Source organism: Sinocyclocheilus anshuiensis, unplaced genomic scaffold (assembly GCF_001515605.1).
Source record: "Sinocyclocheilus anshuiensis isolate Anshui unplaced genomic scaffold, SAMN03320099.WGS_v1.1 scaffold961, whole genome shotgun sequence".
Taxonomy (NCBI): domain Eukaryota; kingdom Metazoa; phylum Chordata; class Actinopteri; order Cypriniformes; family Cyprinidae; genus Sinocyclocheilus; species Sinocyclocheilus anshuiensis.
This window is the reverse complement of record NW_015557049.1, coordinates 780,107-804,387: the sequence shown is the minus strand read 5'-3', so window position 1 is coordinate 804,387 and position 24,281 is coordinate 780,107. Positions and strand designations below refer to the sequence as shown.

Sequence of the window (24,281 nt, the reverse complement as noted above, 5' to 3'; positions counted from 1 at the left end):
CACAGACAGTGTAGCACCCAAGTCACCAATTACTCTGCCTCTCTGCTCCTAAATGTCAGCATGTTAAATTCTGAGCACACAGAGTGTGACTTGAAAACACATTGAGACATGAAATTATTCTTCATCTTAAATGCCACAAACAGGCTGAAAAGGCCACTCAGACAAGAACTATTGTTAGTGAAACACTTCATTAGTTACCACTGTATGGATCTGCTGAAATGTATTTATGCACTCTTCATCACATTTAGGCTTTGCTCAAGCAGGCATCTAAAATTAGTTTTTCTATTTTAAAGTGAATTTTTGTAAATATATTTCAGATTTGAAATAGTTTTTTGTTTTAATTTGTGTTTTTGTTTCAAATTTAATTTAAAATAACTTTTCTATTTGATATATTTTAAAATGTAATTTATTCCTTTGATGCAAAGCTGAATTTTCAGCATCATTACTCCAGTCTTCAGTGTCACATGATCCTTCAGAAATCATTCTGATATGCAGATTTGCTGCTCAAGAAATGTTTCTTATTATTATCAATGTTGAAAACAGTTGTGACGATTAATATTTTTGTTGAAACGGTGATACATTTTTTGGTTAAAAAAAGTTTTTATAAATTTGAAATAGAATTGTAACAATTTAAGAGTCTTTACTTTCACTTTTTTAATGAATTTATTGCATCCTTGCTGAAAAATAAATAAATAAATAAAATAAAAATCAACTTTTGAACAGTAGTTTACACAGTGTGCACTAGTGTCTACAGTTGTATTTCACTCACTATTTCCCCATATAGCAATCTCTGTGGCATTTATCATGTTGTGATTTTAGACACTGCATATCCATGAATTAGTAAATTACAGTAATACAAACATAACTTGTTGTCCCATGTAATTTATAACTGACATCATGGCAAAACAAAATGGTTTTGGCACTGCTGAATGATTGTCCAGGCCGGTTTATGCTGGTTAGTGCGGGTTTGGGGCTGGTGGACCAGCATAGCCGTGTCGCTCAGCAGAACAAAAATGAAAAAGCCCGGTATGGACACCAGCATCCAAAACACAACTCATTTGCAACAGGGGTTCATCGAATAAGAATTATTTTTCAGTTTATTCTTTGTGGTTCAACATTACCTTTAGCGATGGATGTGGTTGGTGACTCCTCCAAAGTTCCCCTTGATTAAAATCCCGTGGAGATGCCTGGAAGATGGGGATCAGGATATGTGCAGCTGAGATCCGTTCAGAGAGACTCAAAATCAATCTCTCTATGTTTTGCGATCAGCAGACCATGGCAGTGTGATTCTTGAACTAAACGCTCATTCTAAGCCAAACTTTCAGTCTCAAGTTTTAACCCCCCATGTGATGGTATGGTCCGGTCTGCCTGTTCTATTCATCTCTCTCCAAGAGACCCCCCTAGATCCCTGCTTTCTTTCTTCTCCCCTCTACATCTTTTTATAAAGCTAATGAGTCTGAAGGAGGGGCCGTCCTCCTCACTGTCAGTAGAATTTGACTAATATATGGATGCATTCAGTGTGCGCCAAATGGTTTTACTCCTTAACATGATGAATTGATGTGTGTAAATATATTCAGGAACAACTTCTGATCATTGTTTCTGAGATTTATATGATCATTGAAGTTGTATTTGTGTTTTCAAGCAAATATGAGTTGATAGTCATGCCATGACGACCATTTAAAGGTGTAGTGTTTCATATCTGGGCCACTAGTGTCACCAAACGCAATTGCAAAAATAGTTCTGACTCTGAATTCTGATTAGACAAGCCATATTTGAAGCCATACTTGTGATTGAACATACTATATTAATGTAACAAATTGCTATTGCTTAGCATCCATAAACAGCCAGCAGTTAAGCTAATGAACTATATTACTCACTGGAATTATTTATTCCAATTATTGTTATGAATAAAAGTAACTATTTATTGAACATTAATGTCTTTTATCATATTGATGTTGCATTTAAAAGCAATAAGCCATTTCAGGCTGCAGTTAAAGGAGTTTTGATCGGTCTTCCACTGGTCATTAGATCGCCCCATCCCAAACCCACGCTATTGGTCGAGCCAAACAAACATATTGCATTTTATTTTGTGCTGTTAGTTATGAAGAAATGACACATTTCACTTGTGACAGTAAAAATAAGAGTCCAATTGTAGTGTGATTAAGAGTTTGATTGTGTGTTAAAGTATCAAATATATTGTGTGGGTGTGAAATGTGTTAAGTGTTACTTTCACTCTCATTATTTAGTAGTACATGGGTGTGTACGTGATGTGGTTACGTGTGTTTGTGGTTATGTCCGTCTGCAGGTTCAGGCCACAGATGCAGATCAGGGGGAGAATGGAAGAGTTCTGTACAGGATTCTCTCTGGTAACTATTTATTCTTCCTGTTTCCTGATGTCACACATCAATGCATTGCGCAGATGCACTCCCACAATCTACTACACTAACTAACTAACACTGTTGCACAATATACCAATATACCCTGGACCACAAAACCAGTCATAAGGGTCAATTTTTCGAAATTGAGATTTATACATAATCTGAAAGCTGAATAAATAAGCTTTGTTTGTTAGGATAGGACCATATTCGGCCGAGATACAACTATTTGAAAATCTGGAATCTGAGGGTGCAAAAAAATCAAAATATTGAGAAAATCGCCTTTAAAGTTGTCCAAATGAAGTTCTTAGCTATGCATATTACTAATCAAAAATTAAGTTTTGATATATTTACAGTAGGAAATCTTTTGTTGAAAGACGGAGCAAGGGGCGTGGCAGTACTGAAACACCGTCTAAGCTGTTCGCCAATCACAACGCACTGGGACAGCTAACCAATCACAACACATTTTGTTTTTCGGAAGGCGGACCATCAAAGCCGGAACTAATCGAGCCGTTTGTGTCAGGATGGGGAGAAAGGTATTTTAATAATGTAAATTATGTGAAAAATAATGTGTTTTTCGAACCACCAAGCATGAGAGCATGTTCTAGTACACCCCCAAAACAAAATCAAGACTTTGTAAAAGAGCATAATAGGACCCCTTTAATGTCCTAATGATTTTTGGCATAAAAGAAAAATCAATCATTTTGACCCATACAATGTATTTTTGGCTATTGCTACAAATATACCCCAGCGACTTAAGACTGCTTTTGTGCTCCAGGGTCACATATAAAAAAAAAAATCGTTGTATAGGAATATTTTCAGTCATATTTTGAGCATTTTCAGTCATCTGTGGCATACTGTAAGCACTGGGGGAAAATGAATGGAAGCTTTTTTTCCACCGCAGATAAAAAAATAAATAAAATGAATAAGGCAATTGTACATTTTTGTCTCACAATTCTGAGTATATATCTCACAAATCTGACTTTTTTTCTCAGAATTGCAAAATATCATTCAGAATTGCGAGATATAAACTCATAATTCCGAGAAGAAAAGTCCGAATTTTGAGATATAAATTTGAAATTGTGAAAAAAAAAAACAGAATTGTGAGATAAAAAGTCGCAATTATTAAATGCATTTTTTAATCTGTGACAGAAAAAAATAAAAATTGCGAGGTGTGCAATGTCTCAGAGAAAAAACTCATAATTGCGATATGTGTGTACACAGAATTATGAGGGGAAAAAAGTCAGAATTTTGACTTTTTAGAATTGTGAGTTTATATCTTGCTATTCTGAGTTTGTATCTCACGATTCAGAATTGTTTTCTCAGAACTGCTAGAAAAAAAGGTTGAATTGTGAGAGAAAAGTATTTTTTAACTTTTTATTTTGTATTCGGTGGGAACTGGCATACATAAAAATGTGCTTAATTGTCATAAAAATATTGGCATAATGCAGATAATATTAACAATTTTCTTTTCTTTTAGAAATATATGACTCTATTTGACATGTTAGACCAATAGAGACAAATTTTGTAAGAAGCATAAATTAGCACTATTGTTTTCAACCTCAGCCTTTATGTGATGTACTATTTCAGAGTATGGCTCATGTGTGTGATTTGTTATCTGCAGGCAACAATGGTCAGTTTAATGTGGACAGTCTGTCTGGACTCATCAGCAGAGGAACTGCGGCTCTGAACCGAGAGACGCGTAGCTCTCATGTGCTGGAGGTGGAGGCCTATAACAGTGACCAGGGCAGCATGCGCAGCTCTGTCAGGGTGTGTTTGTGTGTGTGAAAAATAATATAACATTCCCTAGAAAATTATTTTTAAAGCTACTTATTCAAGTTTGCAACTCATTTTGCTTCATAATGTGACACATTTCCGAGTAAAAAGAGATGTTCAGTGATGAAAAAGGACCTGATTTAATCCATCAGGAACTGATTATAAGGTGACGTGTGCTTTGCATATCAGAATAGAGGTTGCTAAAACAATGCCTACTGTGCATAGTTATTTAACTATTAGTTAGCATTGTTTAATAGCCAGCACACTGTATTAATTCTAGCTATAAATGTCATTTTTTAAATAAATGTCATTAAAGACAAGTACTGAATATAATGTGTGTGTGAATCAGACTGTGATTGTGAGTTTGTGTCTGTAGGTGATTGTGTATGTGGAGGACATGAATGACGAGTCTCCAGTCTTCACTCAGTCGCAGTACAATCGCCTGGGGCTCAGAGAGACTGCTGGGATCGGTACATCTGTGGTAGTGGTCCGAGCTACAGACCCCGACACAGGTACACAACACAATCGTCCCACAAGCCTGTGCAAACACTCTCTTCTTGACCTTTGTAAGTGTTTGTGGACCAGACTAGTTCACAGAGGAGGTAAATGTGTCTGATAGGAACATCTATGATTGCTGTTGTTGTGTGTTCATAACACTTCTCATTTATTTGGATCTTTTTAAAGTGGGTGTGTGTCATACACCAAACATAGCTCAAGCTGTGTTGTATTTTTCCATTGGTTCTTAATGCCAAACAATATCACAACATTGCTGTTGCACTTCTGCTTGTGTCTGTAACTGCTTCCCTGTTTCACTTCCTCATAGAGGATGTCCAGCCTGTCATAAGCTGGACAGACGTCTACCCATCTGCGTCTTCACATGCCTCAGGCTCAGAGTGCAGTGTGCTAGAGTTCTGTCCTGTAGATACTGTATATAAATAAAGATTGTTATTGAAATAGTTAGCTAACGACATTGGAGGACTAAGGGTGCCACTTGAAAATAAAATCAAGCAATCAAGTGTAACAGTAATACATTGATAAATAATGTTTAATGTAGTATTTAAATATTAATAAACATTTAAAACATTACTTAAATAGTTTTCAATATGTCTATTTATTTTTTATTTACGGTTGTATTTTGTCTTTATTTTATTTTTAAGTGGTGCATCTGTCACCCACAGAAATTAACTATGGGCATTTATTTGTACAATAAGTGGTATTATCAAAAACGTATATTTAATATAATTTATATTTTTAATAAAACTATATATACACTGCCATTCAAAAGTTTGGGGTCTGTCTCTTGTGCTCACCAAAGTGCTTTTATTTGATGAAAAATACATTAAAAACAGTAATATTGTGAAATATTATTACAATTCAAAATAACTGTTTCCTATTTTATATATTTTAAAATGTAATTTATTTCTGTTAATGCAAAGCTGAAATTTTGTGGAATCCATGATATTTTTTTTTTCAGGATTCTTTGATGAATATAGTTCTGAAGAACAGCATTAATTTGAAATTGAATCTTTTGTAACATTATAAATGTTTTTACTGTCACTTTTATCAATTTAATGCCTAAAAAAATAAGCATTTCCTTCACAAAGAAAAATCGTACTAATCCCAAACTTTTGCTGTCTCGCTCTTTTTAGGTGATGGGGGCGCTGTAGCGTATGCTCTGGTTTCTGGCTCTGACCATAAGTTTGAGGTGGATGTAAGTACGGGTCTGCTAACTACAATGGATTACTTGGACTACGAGACCAAGACCAGCTATTTAATGAACGTCTCAGCCACAGATCAGTCTCCACCGTTCCACAGCAGCTACTGCACTGTCTACGTAACTTTACTCAATGAACTGGACGAAGCCGTGGCCTTTCTATCAGCCGGGTATGAAATATCGCTGATGGAGAACATCGCCACGGGAACAGAGGTGGTCCAGGTGAAGGCGCAGTCGGCCGATAACCTGAACCAGCTGACGTACCGCTTCGACCCTGACACCTCACCTGCTGCCCTGGCGCTCTTTAAGATTGACGGTGTCACGGTGAGAACACACAATGAGTGTGGCGATTTTAAGAAGTGAACATGATGCAACGAAGTGATGCAAACGCAACCCAAAAAGAAAAACAAAATGTGATAGGGCAAAGATGATGACTTATTTTACTATTCGACTAGTCAGCAGGTCAGTGTTTGACTCATGTAAATGACTACAGCACGTAGTTTTGCCATTTCTGGCAAAGCTAGCAATGCAAATGTAGTACCTTCTCTGGTCTGTTTAACAAATTTACTGTGCTTAAATCCATCCAGTTCAGATTTTGTCAAATCGGTGCAAAAAAATGTGGAATACCTTTACAGAGTCTGGGTAAGGAAATGTAAGGACATTACCCTAAAGCTTGAATCTTATTGGGCAGTTTTTTGCAGGGTGAACAAGCAAACAAACAAATAAATAAATACATAAATTTCTTGCAGGGTGAACAAACAGAAAAAACAAATGACTAAATAAAGCTAGACCATAGGGAAAAAATTACCCATCACAGGGATAGAATGGGTTTCATCTACAAGCTTGTCACAGAGAAAAATCCTGCTTGGTGTGAACCAAAACCACTTCATAGTTAAGCCTACTCGACTATGGACTTTGGTGGAAATGATTTTAATTTAATTCAGTCTTTTTTTTTTTAAATGTGGTCATTTCTCTACATGGATTATGTAAAATAATAAAGGATTTTGTGCACTCTACAGGGCCGTATAACTGTGACGGGACTGTTGGACAGAGAGAGAGGCGATTCATACACTCTTACTGTTGTGGCCGATGATGGAGGACCTAAGAGAGGCTCCACTGTGGTAATGAGTTCCTCCGTGATCTGTTCAATCTGTAGGACAAGTTCACTAAAGCCTTCAGCGCATACTGTAGAGAAGCCTGAATTGAACACAATATAATCATATTTGTTAAAGTTTATTTTAAAGGAATAGTTCATCCAAAAATGAAAATTTGCTGAAAATGTACTCATCCTCAGGCCATTCAAGATGTAGATGAGTTTATCTCTTCATGGGGACAGATTTGGATAAATTTAGCATTCCATCACTTGCTCACCAATGGATCCTTGGCAGTGAATGGGTGCCGTCAGAATGAGAGTCCAAATAGCTGATAAAAACATCACAATAATCCACAAGTAATCCACATGACTCAATCATTTATTTTATTTTAATCATCATTTAATGTCGTGACGTGAAAAGCTGTGTGTTTGTAATAAATAAATCCATCAAAGTCATTAACTTCAAAGCGTTGCTTCTGGCTAAAATGTGAGTCCTCTATCCATAATATTGCTTTCTCCAATGAAAAAGTCATCTCATCTGAATCAGGAGAGAAATATGCACAGATCAAACACTGTTTACTAGCAAAAACAGTTCTTAGCAAATATGTTGGTTGATTTTGATGTGAGAGGACAACAACGGATGGACTTTTTCACTGGAGGAAACGTTATTATGGATTATAGTCAGAAGCTATAATGCCTTGATGATGGATTTTTTTCTAAAGACGTGTGGATTACTTGTGGATTATTGTGATGTTTTTATCAGCTGTTTGGACTCTCGTTCTGACGGCACACATTCACTGCAGAGGATCCATTGATGAACAAGTGATGTAATGCTAAATTTCTCTGAAGGAAGAAACTAATTCATCTACATCTTGGATCGCCTGAGGGTGAGTACATTTTCAGCAAATTTTCCTTTTGTGGGGAACTATTCCTTTAAAAATTAATGTCTGTAAACGTTGTATCCAGTAGCTAATATGACAGTGATGTGAAATGTATATGACAATATGATTTTGATATACTATATAAACATGTAATTTAACCTGTGTAATTATTTTTTTCTGATTTCCTTCCTGATGCACATTTGTAGAAGGTAAGTGAGTGATTTTTAATTATCAGGTCATTTTTAATGCAACAAATGTTATATGCTATCAGAAAAGCATCTCATTTTCAATCACTCTGTTCTTTTGACAGGTGTCAATCACCATTCTTGATGAGAATGACAACAGCCCAGAGTTTGACATCACTTCGGATTTGTCAGTGGCTATTCCAGAGGACACACCCATTGGCCAGAGAGTTGCTATCGTGTTGGCACGGGACAAAGACGCTGGAAGAAATGGACTGGTGAGGGAGATAAATATTCAAAACACTGTTGAATGAGTTGTCATTCATTCGAAACCCCGCCTCCGTCACCCTCTTGTCTCCTTCAGGTGAATTTCACCTTGATCGCAGGGAACATGCAGGACGTGTTTAAGATCAACACAGCCAATAATACGTATGGAGAGGTTTACTTGAACGCCCGTCTGGACCGTGAAGCTGTTGACCGTTACCTGCTTAAAGTGAGAGAGAAACACTACGGACACATGCAATGGTTCTTTACAAAAACTCCTAGATTTCCTAGACAACATTTTATATCATACGCATGCTCCCTAGTTTTTAAAAGGCATGTTATATTAGACATATACATTATAGTTCAAAAGTTTCAGTAGGGGTTAGTAGGATTTTGTTTTCAAAGAAATTAAAATTTTTATTTAGCAAGGATTCGTTACATTTCTATTCATCAAAGATTCCTGAAAAAAAAAATACATTATGCTTTCCACAGGAACATTAAGCAGCACAACTGTTTTACTGTTTTAAGCAGCACAAGAAATGTCTCTAGAGCAGCAAATCAAGATATTAAACTGATTTCTGAAGGATCATGTGATATTGAAGACTGGTGAAAATTCAGCTTTGCATCACAGGAATAAACTACATTTTAAAATATATTCAAATAGAAAACAGTTATTTAAATTGTAATCATTTTATCAATATTACTGTTTAATTCATCTAATTAAAAATGGACTATGCACTGATGCTGCTTTTTAAGGCATGTCTGTCTAGGAAGTACACATGAAGGCATCTCACTTTGAATAAGAAAATGTCCAGACAGCCATGCATGGTCACAGTGTGTTGCGTGACTTTGTACATGTTTCCTTGTAAAGTTAAATATAGTACGTTTTGCATAATTAGTTCTGAGGTATATGGGTGTTTGTTTACTGATGTCCACGTGGAATCGTGTGTGTGTTAATGTGTTTGGATCAGGTGCGGGCGACAGATAACGGTTCCCCTCCGAGGTTCACAGATGTGTCGCTCACGGTGAATATTTTGGATGAGAACGATAACCCTCCCGTGCTGCAGAGCCCTCGTGGGTACAACGTCAGCGTCAGTGAGGTCAGAACCACAGCACCTCAGACCAGTGATATCAGCATCGCAGATTCTGGGTGCTAATCATTCAATTGTCTGCATGTGACACGTCAAAAGAAAGAAATATAATCAGAATAAAACCTGGTTAGCTTATTGGCAAAAAAAGTAGACAAAAATTTAAACTAATTATGTATTATAATATAAAATGACAGTGGGCATATGTGTGTGTTTTAGAATGTGGGTGGCGGTACATCTGTCCTGCGTGTTGTAGCGACAGATCGGGACATTGGACCCAATGCCATGCTGTCGTACTACATCACCGGCGGTAACCAGGACCTGACCTTCAGAATGGACCGTATGACAGGAGAGATAGTGACCCGACCGTCACCTCCTGACAGAGAAAAACAGCAGCAGTACACACTCACTGTGACTGTGGAAGATGACGGAATGCCGCCTTTATCAGTAAGTGTATGTGTTAGTTTGTGTCTGTTTTTCTTTGTAATCTTTCATCAAAATAATCTCTACCTCTAATTTATTCACCAAGGCCACATGTGTGGAGAAAAGTAATATATTAGCCTACATTTCAAGATCCAGTCAGATCCCAGTGGGTACAATAAAATCCCACCCGTGCATTAGTACATCTTTTTTGACTCTAAATTAAATACTACATTTTCTCTTTAAAAAGCCTGTCTGAACAACTAAACAGCAAAAACAGGAAACCACAACCTGCCTTGTTTCTGAAACAGGAAGTTGCACACTTAAGAGCTTGTTGATTCCTGTTGTGAACTTCACAGCGGTCTCGGTGCATCAAGTGTGACTTTTGGGCCTCTAGTATCTGTATCCACTTTCTAAAACCATCCAATAAATGCTGAATGCTCAAAAATCAGATTGAAACTACATTTTAGGGATACGTTGACTTTCAAACGACTTCACCTAAACAGAGAGATGACAGACTAATTTGAACAACAGAACAGGCCAGTTTCATCTTAAAGTTTTAGCTTTTTTGGTAGAGGTTGGGTAAGTTCCCGATAATGGTTTAGAGGCCCTGTCACCCGTCGGTTGACTGTCTGCTGTCTCAGACACTTCCGAGTGATTGAAGAGATTATTTGTTGCATAAACACAGCACAAGGACTCTCAGTTCTCACCAGAACAGTTTTATTTGTTTGTACTTTTATAAAACAAGATTTAAGCAAGTGGTTTTCGATTGTATCAGCAGATGTGTAACAGCATTGTCTCTGGAGCTACATATACGGTGCTACCTAGCTGTACATGTGCAACTTCAAATATACAAACTGGTACAATGGCATATTTATCAGCATTTTTACAATATTTGCAATCATTCATCTACAAACCATTCATACACAAAGCAAAGTATTGGCACTCTTTATGGCAGTGGATTTCAACTTTTAAGCTTCCTGAAAACGTTTTCCAGCTCTGTGTTTTTTTTTTTTTTTTATAATTTTTAAAATAATGGAAACACACACACACACACACACACACACACACACATAAATCAGATAAAAATTAAATACAAAATAGATAGAAAATCTTCTTTTATGAGCCCTCGGGCCCTTAAAGCCACAGGTGACACGAGAGACGTAAGAAAGTGGCATTGTGTTTGATTGTCACTGATGCAACATTTACCACAAAAAAGAAAATCTGCACTCATTCTGACAGAATGCATCGTTTAGCTACATACATCATAAAAGCACCACACTCACTGCAAGAGGGTTTAAAACACCCCATCATTTCTCAGCAGGTCTGACGGTGAGTGTACTGAGAACATCCCTTTTCCACCGACACGTGCCGGTGCTGGTCCCAATCTAGGCCCATTACATAAAGACACTGAATTATCAATTATTTCACATTTTGAAACAAACACAGTCATTTGCATCTGCAGATTTTCCGACCAAACACCGAATCCGGGACCAGCACAGGCACCATTTCAGTGATAAAGTGATAACTGAGTACTTTGGCACTGACATATTGAGTATGGAGGAAATAACTATTGAGAAACTGAGTACTGAGATGGGTAAAACAGGAGTGAATGAGGTATTAATACATCCCTGACCTCTAGAAGAGAGCGGATGAACTGATTGTTTCATTGGGAAAGGAGGATGAGGATGGGGATAGACAGATTAGAGAAGAAAGAAAAAGAGTAAAATGGTCTTTTAAGTGCAAATGAAACCACAGTGTGTCTGACACACAAAGCACGTGATGAACAGAAATGTGTGCAAACAGCTTTGCTGAAATCAATTTTTCAACTCAAATGGCACAAAAGAAAATCTTTGGATCCTCTTCATGAAAATTCCCTGTGATCAGCTCTCCCTAGTGCCCTAACTTGTGAAATAGTCCGATTTTCCTTCTCGGGAAACCCGTTTAAGAACAGTCAGCAGATAAAGGGTCCCACCGTAATAGCAGAGAGTTCAGTTCTCATTTTTTGGGGGTGGGTCTCTCCTCCTCATCTTTGCAGAAGACAGGAAGAACAGAGGCATGATGATGTGGAGGAGAAGGAAGAAGAACTAGATGTTCCTGGGGTGGACGTGACGTCTTTTACTCCATTAAGTTGGGACACTCAGGGATGGGTTCTGGGAAAATAAAGTCAAATTATTACCTTAAATAAGCCATAATTTAGTTTTACATTAGCATTTTTTCCACCCTTTCTCTAATCTTTATAATTACCAAGTCTGTTTTTGCTACTGCATCTTTAAGACTTAGAAGTGAATTAAATGCCCTCTGTTTTGATTGGGTATACACTTGTTGCCAGGCTGTGTGGGCGGTCCATATGTAAATATGCCAATGAATGGTATGAATGGGATGTGGTGGGTGCTTTGCATTATGAATGTTAGTGTACTAGAGTATGTTTACACAGTAGTTTTAGATTGTCCATAACTATTTTCCATTTATGCATGTGGTGATGCAACTTACATTGTGTTCAAGGTATATGCTAAATCAAGTTTTTTTCCTTATTTAGGAATTGAATACATGATTTCGACATTACTTGTGTCATGCTTTACTGTTTGAGCTGCAGGAAAGTTGCGTGTATTATTATGCAATTTATGTCAAAATAGCAAGGAAAACTCTCTTTCCTATGATATTTTAAGGTCTTTAAAGTCATCATGAAATGAGAATTTACCCCATTTACTATCTTAATACACATTCCCGGGTTTATTAAGCACATTTTCCCCAGATTCTCATTATCAAATTATTTCATGTAAAAAATAATCATTATCATAATCGTCAATAATCACATATTAGTAAATTTGTACATTACACTTGTTGCATTTGCACTGCTTTATTTAGTAGTTACTGTATTATTCAAGTACAGTAGTTATTTATTCAAGTTAGTTTACACTCGAAGTGGATTGGTCCCTCTAAGCGAGATCCCAATTTCGTCGGTCAGCCGACGTGACGTCGGGAGTGACCGACTGAAAGGGAACCTATATTACAGTAATGAGAATCAACATTTAGAATAATGAAAATTGGTAAATAAGTAATTAAATAATGTGGATGCATTTCAATAATGGGAATTTAGAAGAAAAATGTACTTTCTCATAAAAATAATGGCGCAATTCAAAACAAATCTTATATAACTTTTTAAATCGTATCTTGTTCTTTTCATTATGCAAACCTTACTTATTTTTATTTATATTATTCTACATTTTGTTTTCGTAATCTATCAAATTAAAATAACTTGCTTGCATACAACTTTCCTTTTCATCTGATTGCCCACTTTTCACAATCCAGTCAGTTACTAAATGATACAGTTAAGTCCCACCCATTTATTTTTTATTAGTGAATATCTTGTTTCACTTCAAAATAAGTCACATTAAGTAGGTAAAATGGTTTGCAAGCTTGTTTAACACTGACTTTAACGTGTATGTGTGGGAATACAGAACTGTCTGTGTATGTGCCAGTAGGTCATGTATAATGAAGAAACACACATGAAGGTAGGCACGCACGCATGCACACACACGTTCTCGGTTTCTCAGAATCCACATAGCCATCAGAGAAGCAGAAATGAGTGTTGTGAAATGAGGGAGAAAAGGGGAACATTGACATTCTGTAAATTCCGCTGAGTTAAATGTTAAAGGAGAGGAGGCATGTGTCTGTGTATGTGTGGAGACTGAGCTGGACCTCATAACGTTCGCCTACTCACGAGACTCTGGGTTTTGTATGATTGTGTGCAGATTTGCATGCGTGTGTTAAGTTTTAATTGAAACTGTGGGTACATCCTGTGACTACTGTGAGGAAGAAAAATGTGTCTGTTTGTGTGGTGTGTGCACATTTGCTTAAAATTGTGTATGTACCATCATTGTGTGTGTATCTGTGTGTGTGTGTAGTGGTTCCCCAGATGTTTCTTGTCGCCTGCATAACGGTGACAAGCTTTAGCAATCTAGCTGGAGTTGGATTACAGTTTTGTGTGTGTGTGTGTGTGTGTGTGTGTGAGAGAGTCATACCTTGTGCTGGGAAAAACAATTCTCCTTGTATGTTTGGAGAAAATGGAGTGCCGGGATCTGACAGGAGGTGTCGTCCTGTTTCAGATGACTGCCTCATTATTTGGGATACAGTCCGAGGTTTAGGTTGTGGAGAATCACCCAAAAACACTGGGTTATCATGGGCCTGTGCTTCACTAGAAAGAGAGGGATTATAAATTATATATATATATATATCATCTCAAAATCAAAAGTAGCTAATAATAAACAATAGAAATTTAGAAGGAAGATGTAGTTTATTATGATCAAAATAATGTCACAATACAAAAAAAATAAAGGATTTATTGGTTTTAAATTTGAGCTTTGTTCTGTAATTACTTGTTGTATTTATATTAATTTAAAGGTGAAATTCAGTTTGTATGTTTTTGTGAGATTCAGCCAAATATCCTTTGTTTAGTCTAAGTATTTTGGTCACTATGGAAACTCACCTGTCCATACGCACCAGCTCGTGTGCACCTGATAAAAACAGGAACAGGAAGTGGTTCATAGTGAGAAAGGATATGCAGTCTCTTTAAAACAATTAGTGCAGCTACTGTACTCCTATCAGCAGTCTCTGCAGTGCAAGACGTGCAACGTACTCTCACACACAATATAGGTCAGAGTAAGTGTGTGAGCAATTCATGACTAAGTGTACGTGTTGTGTGTGTGTGTATGTACTCACGTCTGTGCCGCTCTACTGTTTGTCTCTGTCTGTAAACCAGCATCAGTATGAGCGGAAGGCACAGAATGAAAACGACACAGGCTGTGATAGCCAGACCTTCAGCCAACGAGTCTAAAAAAAAAGAAAAACAGAGACGTTACTGGTGCAAAATAGAAAATAAATTAAAGGCATAGTTCACCCAAAAATGAAAATTCTGTCATCATTTACTCACCCTCAAGGTATTCCACACCTCTGTGAGTTTCTGCTGCTGAACTCAAAAGAAGATATTTTAAAGTGTTTTGGGTAACCTAACACTTTCATTGATTTCCATAGTATTTGTTTTTCTTCCATACTATGGAAGTCAATGGTGACCAACAATTTTTTGGCTATCCACTCATAAAGGTTTGGAAACTCATAAAGGTTTGGAACAAATTGAGGGTGAGTAAATGATGACAGATTTTTCATTTTTGGGTGAACTATCCCTTTAAGTCATTATCATCAGACAGGCTCATTATACATGTCTTATTCACAAAACTCTATTTGTGAACTTGAGGGGAACTTTCATTGAACAACAGTGGAAGCTAGTTCTCAGAAAAACTAGCATCATTCAATTACAGATGCCACTTAGACAGACTTTCTAAATGTTTTAATACTTTTTAGAGCCATTGTATAATTTGAGTGTGGTGTTGAATGTACCATCTGAAGGACTGTGAGACCACTCCAAACACTTCAGACTGCCGTTGTGAGTATGTCCCATCGCTGTGGAAATGTGAAATGTGTTAAGATCACACAAAAACAGAGTGGATACATGAATGTCACACCTGACCTCTCTCCTCACTCACTTACATGGCACCACATTCAGGTAGATGAATTCATGGGCCCCCTGCTCCACCTTTTGCTTGTTATGAACTTCCAGAATCAGACAGCAGTATTTTCCCTGGTCCTTGTGCTTGATGTTCTGCAAGATGATGGAGAAAGCCTTCTTGTCTTCGATGTATTGCACTCCAATTGTGCGGTTGGAGTAACTAGACCCGCGTGGATGTGCACCCTTGTGGCAGCGCTCCTGCGAGTGAGGTGTGAAGAGCCAGGTGTTCCACAACCTATCCCCCGAAAAAGTCTTGGATCCGGACTGAACACATGTTAAAGTGACATTGGCCCCTTCAGGACACTCGTAGACCCGATGGGGCACGGAGACACTGAAAGAGTGACGCTCACCGCTCACTGGAGAGACAGAGAGAAAACAGTGATTGTATATTTAAATGTAATATTCGATATAATGTGTAGATCATAAAAATACTTTTTCATGTCCCAGCTTAATTACTACAGACAACTGTAAAGCTTTTGTAAGTTGATTTTCTCGAAAAATTTAAATGCATACAAAATATTTAAATTTGAAATTTGACTATTCATTTTGAATTTAAGTTTCAACCTTTCGATCATAAAAATACTTTTTCATGTCCCAGCTTAATTACTACAGACAACTGTAAAGCTTTTGTAAGTTGATTTTCTCGAAAAATTGTAATGCATACAAAATATTTAAATTTGAATTTGAAATTTGACTATTCATTTTGAATTTAAGTTTCAACCTTTCTTCATTTTTTGAATGTCAGCACAGGCAAAGACATGCAGCAATATCTGTATTTGACAGTGGATTTCTTGAGCTTCCTCATAGAAAGTGTGCATTTGGTATTGTAATGTGTGACGTTCAGCACTTTAGAGTCAGCTGACCACATGTGCATCTCTGCACATTTATCAGAGTTTGTTTACTGCAGTATCTGTGGCTGTGCTTTAGCAGTTGTCTTTATCTTAAAAATGTTCAATCACTGTCAAAATTTAAGCCACACATTTAAAAAGTGTCACTGAACAAGTAATTTGATATACATTATAATATTATTTTTAATGTATTTATGATTTTAATATCAAATCAACTTTGAGTATCTCCTTATTGTGAAATGCTATATATATACACAATATTTACACATTTATTATCAATAGTGTATGAGAGTCACTGAACAAGTGGTTTGTTAGACATTATTCTATTGTTTTTTAATTTTTTATTATCATTTTAATAATTTCTCATCAATTTATCAAATTGTTTGTAAAAAAAAAATATATATATATTTCTGACCTCTCTCCTCACTCACTTACATGGCACCACATTCAGGTAGATGAATTCATGGGCCCCCTGCTCCACCTTTTGCTTGTTATGAACTTCCAGAATCAGACAGCAGTATTTTCCCTGGTCCTTGTGCTTGATGTTCTGCAAGATGATGGAGAAAGCCTTCTTGTCTTCGATGTATTGCACTCCAATTGTGCGGTTGGAGTAACTAGACCCGCGTGGATGTGCACCCTTGTGGCAGCGCTCCTGCGAGTGAGGTGTGAAGAGCCAGGTGTTCCACAACCTATCCCCCGAAAAAGTCTTGGATCCGGACTGAACACATGTTAAAGTGACATTGGCCCCTTCAGGACACTCGTAGACCCGATGGGGCACGGAGACACTGAAAGAGTGACGCTCACCGCTCACTGGAGAGACAGAGAGAAAACAGTGATTGTATATTTAAATGTAATATTCGATATAATGTGTAGATCATAAAAATACTTTTTCATGTCCCAGCTTAATTACTACAGACAACTGTAAAGCTTTTGTAAGTTGATTTTCTCGAAAAATTTAAATGCATACAAAATATTTAAATTTGAAATTTGACTATTCATTTTGAATTTAAGTTTCAACCTTTCTTCATTTTTTGAATGTCAGCACAGGCAAAGACATGCAGCAATATCTGTATTTGACAGTGGATTTCTTGAGCTTCCTCATAGAAAGTGTGCATTTGGTATTGTAATGTGTGACGTTCAGCACTTTAGAGTCAGCTGACCACATGTGCATCTCTGCACATTTATCAGAGTTTGTTTACTGCAGTATCTGTGGCTGTGCTTTAGCAGTTGTCTTTATCTTAAAAATGTTCAATCACTGTCAAAATTTAAGCCACACATTTAAAAAGTGTCACTGAACAAGTAATTTGATATACATTATAATATTATTTTTAATGTATTTATGATTTTAATATCAAATCAACTTTGAGTATCTCCTTATTGTGAAATGCTATATATATACACAATATTTACACATTTATTATCAATAGTGTATGAGTGTCACTGAACAAGTGATTTGTTAGACATTATTCTATTGTTTTTTAATTTTTTATTATAATTATAATAATTTCTCATCAATTTATCAAATTGTTTGTAAAAAAAATATATATATATTTCTATGTGTAATATTTCTACATGCTGCATAAATTATTTTATTTTTTATTTTAAATCAATAAAGGACTCTTGAAATGCTTGCTTGAAAGCTGTGCTTTTTTAACTTCCATCAATTTATCAAATTGTTTGTAAAAAAAATATATATATATTTCTATGTGTAATATTTCTACATGCTGCATAAATTATTTTATTTTTTATTTTAAATCAATAAAGGACTCTTGAAATGCTTGCTTGAAAGCTGTTCACATCAGTACATGTTTAAGTGTTGCTTAAATGTATACTAAATTTGTATACTAAATTACAATAACAGTAATTAAAGAAATTTGAAAAACAAGCTTTGTGAAACCCGGATGTGCTCTGTGGAAGCACAGCATTTCCACCACATTAATGAACAAACAACAGCAGGTGTCACTTCAGACTTCAGTCCTTTGCTGCTATTGTTTCTTATATCCATAACCATGTTTGTGCTTAAGTTTTATTGTGTGTGTGTGTGTGTGTGTGTGTGTGTGTGTAGAATGGTGGCGCAGCGAGTGCATTGTTTCCTATCCTGTAATAGACAAAACAGACCTACACCCTAATCACACATACAAACCCTATGAACCAAAGCTGAATGTTTATCAACCAGACAAATAAAATAGGAAAGACCCAGATTTCTCATGAATGGATAAATATTTCCTATATTTATGAATGACTGACCTAGATATTGACTGCTTGAATGCATGGCTGCCTGTCAGTCAGAAACTTGTGTAGCTGACCTTAATGTGTGTAAACTGTTCTTCATTTAAGATGCCTTGAGTGACTTAAATGTACATAGCTTAAGTCTATGTGTATGTGTGTCAGGAAGAGCAATAGGAAACGACGTCTTTGTGATAAAGTGCACTCAGGGCAGAGTGTCTGTTCCGGTCTCTCACTGACACAATACAGTTCAAACCCCTCTTGCCCTATTGTTCCCTATAAACCTCATCCGCCCCCATATTCCTAATCAGCGTTCATAATTATCCGGTCCAAGGCTCCATTTTCCACCCCGTGAGATCCTGTGCAGGGAATCCGCTCTGGCAGCTGCCAGGGGTTCAACACGTCTTTGTTGTGACTGGATGAAATACTCCCCTGCACTCTGGACATAATCGTGCCGTCGCTGAGTACTGGGTCGTGATTAGATCAAAGGCATGTTAGAAAGTGTTTTGGAGGCAGAGCCAATCCAAACTGTTGCTTAAACAGCCATTGATCCATTCAAGAAAGGTTCAAAACAACGTAAGCACGATTCAAATTTATTGTTGACTGATAGCATAACTTGAATTGAGCTCAGAACATTCTCAGACTCTATCTGAGCGAGATAAATAATAATGAAACTTTCCCTGTTTGAGGGCATCTGTCTGCAGCCAATCCAAACTGTTGCTTAAACAGCCATTGATCCATTCAAGAAAGGTTCAAAACAACGTAAGCACGATTCAGATTTATTGTTGACTGATAGCATAACTTGAATTGAGCTCAGAACATTCTCAGACTCTATCTGAGCGAGATAAATAATAATGAAACTTTCCCTGCTTGAGGGCATCTGTCTGCAAATGTGTTTATCTGTGACATCAACACAAAAGCATCTGTGTCACAGAATTTACATGGACATAAGAATCCATCCTGTACTTCAGTACTGATATTTGAAGAATCACATTTAGATATATATTACTGATATTTGAAGAATCATTATGTGCCACGGTTTCCAGAATGTGCTTCATTTTATAGAGAAAGAATGTCTATGAACCACAACCATTGAAGCCCCTTTAAAGATATTTTGCCATGTTTCTTGTTTTCATTACAAAGAAAATTAATGGTGATTTATGCTGCCAAGATCCAAAAGGACACCAAAAAAATGAAAACACCGTCTTCCTTTTTTGCAATAGTTTTAAGTTGTTCACTGATCATGACTTCTGTAAAATCGGTCACCTGATAAATGTCAAACCTGGTGTGATGCATCTAAAGACACTATTTTGGAAACGAACACAAATACAAATGACATTTAAGAGGTTTTTTGGAGGGCAGGATTATCAGTAAATTTCTAACTATTCCTCACACTGTCAAGCTTCAAGAAGCAACGTAAAGTATAATTGAAAAAAAAAAAAAATTACACAAAGGTTTTCTGAAGCCATGTCATAGTTGATCGTATTTTATGCTGCTTTTGTCCTTTTTGAAGCTTGACAGTAGGCATGTACTTATGATAAAGAGCAATTCAGACACTGAGCTTCATGGAAGACAAAAATACAAGGTCATGAGAAGTGCATTTTTGTATTTGTGTGAGCTGTTATTTAAAGAAAGAACCCCCTTTTCAGCCCCCACCTACATGTTAGTCTCATTTCTTTGTTCTTGCTATCTCTATTTGTATACGAGCCTCGTTAAAAGGTGTTAATGAAAGCCATAGGGGTCTAAGCACCTCCCTCTCATCTGCAGAGAGCGTGACTGTGAGGGACCGTCCCGTTTCACCTGAAACCTCCTGCAGATCAGTATCTGCCCTCCCTCAACTTCATGTATTGTTTTCGTAATCGACTATTTGACATTTCCAGAAGCAAAATCAATTACATCTTTGTGGATTTTCTGTGCTGATTTGTATTTGAAATAAGGAGTGTTTTAAAAAGGCACAATTTCTGCGGTCGACCAGTCTTAAGCGTCAATAACAATAAGCAATGGTAATGTTTGCTTTTGCAAGCAACACTAATGCTCATGGTTGCATCATTTTTCCTCCCTCATGTTATTTTTCTCTTAGTTCTTAGTCAGTAATTTTGTCCTCTTCATATTTTTACAGAGAAGGCAATGTGGATGTAGCCTCTCATGGGGAATGACAAACCCAGGGGGTCAGGAATGTAATCCTGGTGCAATATCCACAGATAGTCTCATTCCATCTGGGATCCTTTCTGTTTGTCTTCCTGTCTCTCTCTAATAAATATTTGCTCCGTATCTCTGTTTCAAACACATCTTGATTTCTCAGGCCTGGTTAGGATGAAACCATCAGGCTTTTTGAGAAAGATCACATGTCCTCACTCTTCGAATCGATACCCCCTGCATGGAGAACTGATCTGACGGTTACTCAGTGTTAACAGCTTCCCTCTTGGAACAAGCCTCACACATCCTGTCGCTTCCTGAAGGCCCAAATCTCATACTGTTTAGCTTTAGACCAACCACACTAAAATTGGCAAAAATCAATATTAGCTAAATGATGAACCAGCCACAGTCTATGGATTAATGGCTTCATTTGCAAACTGAAGCTGGGTAAATTCAACTGAAACATGGATTATTTTCATATAAAACCTTGTATCTAATTTTGGCAAACAGAGGCTTTAATGTAATTTTACTATGAATATTTTTGGTGGCCTAATGGTTAGAGAGTCGGATTTAAAACCCAAAGGTCACAGGTTCGAGTCTGGGTACCGGCAGGGATTGTAGGTGGGGGGGAGTGAATGTCCAGCGCTCTCTTCCACCCTCAATACCACGACTGAGGTGAGACCTCAGGTGAGACTCCTAAGATTTGGAGTCTGTAGGTGTGTTAGACTTAAACAGCCCCAGTAGCCCCTCACTGCAGAACACAAGATCCAGGGGGCGTGCGCGGCGCAGACCGATCTGTGTATGACATCAAAGTACCACTAGTCGATACATTCGATGACATCAAAGTATAGCTCTCACAGTACTGTGATGTCATACAACGATCGGTCTGCGCAGAGGCGCCTCAACTTGAAGGAATGCATTCTGATTTGAATTGTTTTTTAACGTCTGTTAAATTCGGGTTAAGACGACACATCGTGATTATAGCGTTTAATAATGGTCGTGTAGCAGATGTTGAAAACACTGGTTTTGCGTAATTAAATTTAGAACACTACTGTTGACCAACGTAGCTAATTAATATTAATTAGGCACTCCAACTACATTAATATTCACAAGCTAAGTATTCAACATTGTAGGATTCGCTAGCTGTTTAACGCCCACTAACGTTTAAGCCAATCAGCTAGATAAACCTTACTTTATTAATTAATATTCACGAATCAAGCAGTCGTCACAACAGCACTATAAAATTGTTTGCTTGTTATCTCTACACACGAGAAAGCGTTAATTTCAGCGACTGGATGCACCAAAACTTTGATCGTTCTTGTCGGTATGATTTCACCAGATATCTAATATTTGGCCAAAATTACACGGCTTTAAACCACGGTAGAAAATTAAAAGGAGCCGCTGAACTAAATGTGAGGAAAGTAGCGTGTCGCTGAATAGTGTTAAGTTGAGCAGTAACATAAAACACAATCGATCACAAACTATTGACAGATGACGGTCTTTTTGTAGAGCTGAGTGTTGATTTCAGGCCAAAACTTGAGGGGACGAAAAGTTGGTTTTCAGTTTTAAAGCAAGCTGACACACGCCCGATCAGCCTTGAGGACGTTTCACAAGTAAACAAATGTCAGAATCAGGGCCGTTCACACAGAACGCGCTCGGAACGCAACGGGATTGAAAAGAACGCAGGGGCGCTCGAGACCCGTTTTTAAAATGTGAACCATGATATTAAGACGCATAAAAAGGGCAAAATGCGACTGACAGCCAAATACGTCAGTGTGACGCATATGTACACTAGGGTGACCATACGTGCCATTTTCCCAGGACGCGTCCTGGCCAGGATTTCTATATTGCCTAAAATATCTAGGTTTTGGCTTTGTTTGCGTGTGCAGACCGATCGGTGTATGACATCAAAATACCATACAGACGGTTCCTTATGCTTTCAAAATGCTTTCGAGCAATGCTGCACACGCAAACAAAGCCAAATCCTAGATATTTTAGGCAATATAGAAATCCTGGCCAGGACGCGTCCTGGGAAAATGGCACGTATGGTCACCCTAATGTACACAGACCAGCTATTAAATAAAAAAAAAAAACAGATCAGCAATGCAAGAACGCGTTCTGTACCACTAGTCCAGAAATAACGTTCAGAGTAGATTTACCTTGAACCGCAGTTAAGAGATGAAAGCAGAGCAACAAAGCGCAAAATACATCCATCAGTCCTGATCTCCTGTAACGTTCACAAAACTGTTGAAATGTCTACAGTTTCTACAGTTTCTCCAGCTGTGATGACAGAAATCTTATGTAGTCTTCTTCTTGTTACCGTGTATTGTGAACTACTGTGCCGGCTCTTACAGTAAGCTACTTCAGGAATCATATCAGAAGTAAAGCACTGAAACAAGAAGCACTAGCTTACTTCATTCACTCAGTCACTTCTCTCCTCCCTAAGCTCTCACTCCTCCCACTAGACTACAACTGCAGTTTGCTTTTTTCTTTAATAATAGGTCATCTACTTATATAATGACACATGTAAAAAAAAAAAAAAAAATCAGTATGATTTTGTCTTTGAAGTGTGATTTAATAAATAAAATAATGTTTATCTGTTGTCTGTTTAAACGGACTGAATTATAATTATTTTAAAACAGTTTTTTTTTTTTTTGGTTATGTGTAGTAATATAATTAAAGACAAAAAGTTGCTTTTTGTATGCCATTATACTAATATGTAAATATGTTTTTAAATAATGTTTCATCAGTTATCTATTTAAATTAAAATTATAATAATTATTTAAAAACTAATTATCATTCAAATTTTAACGTTTTTGTAATATGTAGTAATATAATTACTTATTAATTTAATATAATTATATAACTGAACTGGTACATTTTACTACACATTTCTGGACGTTAATTTTTCTGCAATAATTAAATGAGTATGAATAAATATTAATATATATATATATATATAATTGAATGATAATAATGCTTGTTAATGATAATGATAATAGTGATGATAAATAATTTTTTTCACTATTCTCAGGTAATATTTAAATTGTTTAATTTGGCTTTAGTATAGATATTAATATTCAAAGCATGTTGTGTTTATAATTGTGTTTCACTTTTTTTCTCACAATATAAATGAAAACCTAAAACGGCCTTTATATTTTAGGACGGCTGTCTCTGAGGTTTTTAACAGCAGACAAAGATCAGTTTTATACAGACTTTCGATGACTCTGAATTTTGCAATATTTTACAATGTTTTTCTTGCCGCACCATATTCACAATGTTTGTCATAGTTGACCAAATTTCAGTTTCAGCGCTTGTGTGAACTGCTTGAGTGAATTTTGAGGGGAGACATGGTATCAGTTTGGATCTGATACCTGATAGCATCAGACGCCAGAAGAAATGCACACATCAGTAACCTCCTGCCATCACACACACCATCAGGTTATGCAAATAGCATTCAAACTTGCTACACTAGTTTACCATGATACCATGAGATAAAGGTTACTCCACACTGATGCATAGTGTGTTCACATGCAAATACTTTCATCCAAAGACCATAAACATTGCCTTGCTGTAGACAGATTCTGTAACCTACTATTTATTTATTTAAATGAAATAATATATTGAAAGTTTTATTTTTTCAATGCATTGATACACTTCTCACATTTATTTTTAAGGGGCGTGTTTTTTTTTTAATTCATATATATATATA

The 24,281-nt window shown here is 36.7% G+C and overlaps 2 protein-coding genes across 2 annotated transcripts in view; one reads left to right on the top strand and one right to left on the bottom strand.

Annotated features, from left to right (window-relative positions):
- The window catches only part of LOC107676383 (cadherin-23-like), a 267,703-nt gene that overhangs the window by 221,511 nt on the left and 21,911 nt on the right, over positions 1 to 24,281 (top strand). Inside the window, exons 28-37 of the mRNA XM_016470905.1 lie at positions 2,306 to 2,366; positions 4,000 to 4,145; positions 4,528 to 4,663; positions 5,801 to 6,189; positions 6,885 to 6,986; positions 8,046 to 8,048; positions 8,150 to 8,299; positions 8,386 to 8,514; positions 9,257 to 9,385; positions 9,593 to 9,820. Of these exons, the coding sequence (XP_016326391.1) occupies positions 2,306 to 2,366; positions 4,000 to 4,145; positions 4,528 to 4,663; positions 5,801 to 6,189; positions 6,885 to 6,986; positions 8,046 to 8,048; positions 8,150 to 8,299; positions 8,386 to 8,514; positions 9,257 to 9,385; positions 9,593 to 9,820 (1,473 nt within the window). The remainder of the gene's footprint in view (positions 1 to 2,305; positions 2,367 to 3,999; positions 4,146 to 4,527; positions 4,664 to 5,800; positions 6,190 to 6,884; positions 6,987 to 8,045; positions 8,049 to 8,149; positions 8,300 to 8,385; positions 8,515 to 9,256; positions 9,386 to 9,592; positions 9,821 to 24,281) is intronic.
- LOC107676381 (V-type immunoglobulin domain-containing suppressor of T-cell activation-like) lies at positions 10,497 to 22,945 on the bottom strand. Its single transcript, XM_016470904.1, has 7 exons — positions 22,729 to 22,945; positions 16,643 to 17,017; positions 15,191 to 15,253; positions 14,516 to 14,626; positions 14,283 to 14,310; positions 13,819 to 13,991; positions 10,497 to 11,946 (listed from the first exon to the last, which is right to left on the bottom strand). The coding sequence occupies exons 1-7, from the start codon at positions 22,781 to 22,783 to the stop codon at positions 11,912 to 11,914; spliced, it is 840 nt and encodes a 279-aa protein (XP_016326390.1). The 5' UTR covers positions 22,784 to 22,945; the 3' UTR covers positions 10,497 to 11,911.

Bases quoted from the DNA above. Each gene is read 5' to 3' on its own strand.
- LOC107676381 (XM_016470904.1), bottom strand. From the start codon at position 22,783: ATGGATGTATTTTGCGCTTTGTTGCTCTGCTTTCATCTCTTAACTGCG. The intron at 14,627-15,190 runs GTACATTCAACA...CTTTTTTTTTAG, and splicing joins GTCTCACAGTCCTTCAGATG to ACTCGTTGGCTGAAGGTCTG. The intron at 14,311-14,515 runs GTGAGTACATAC...TGTTTTTATCAG, and splicing joins AACAGTAGAGCGGCACAGAC to GTGCACACGAGCTGGTGCGT.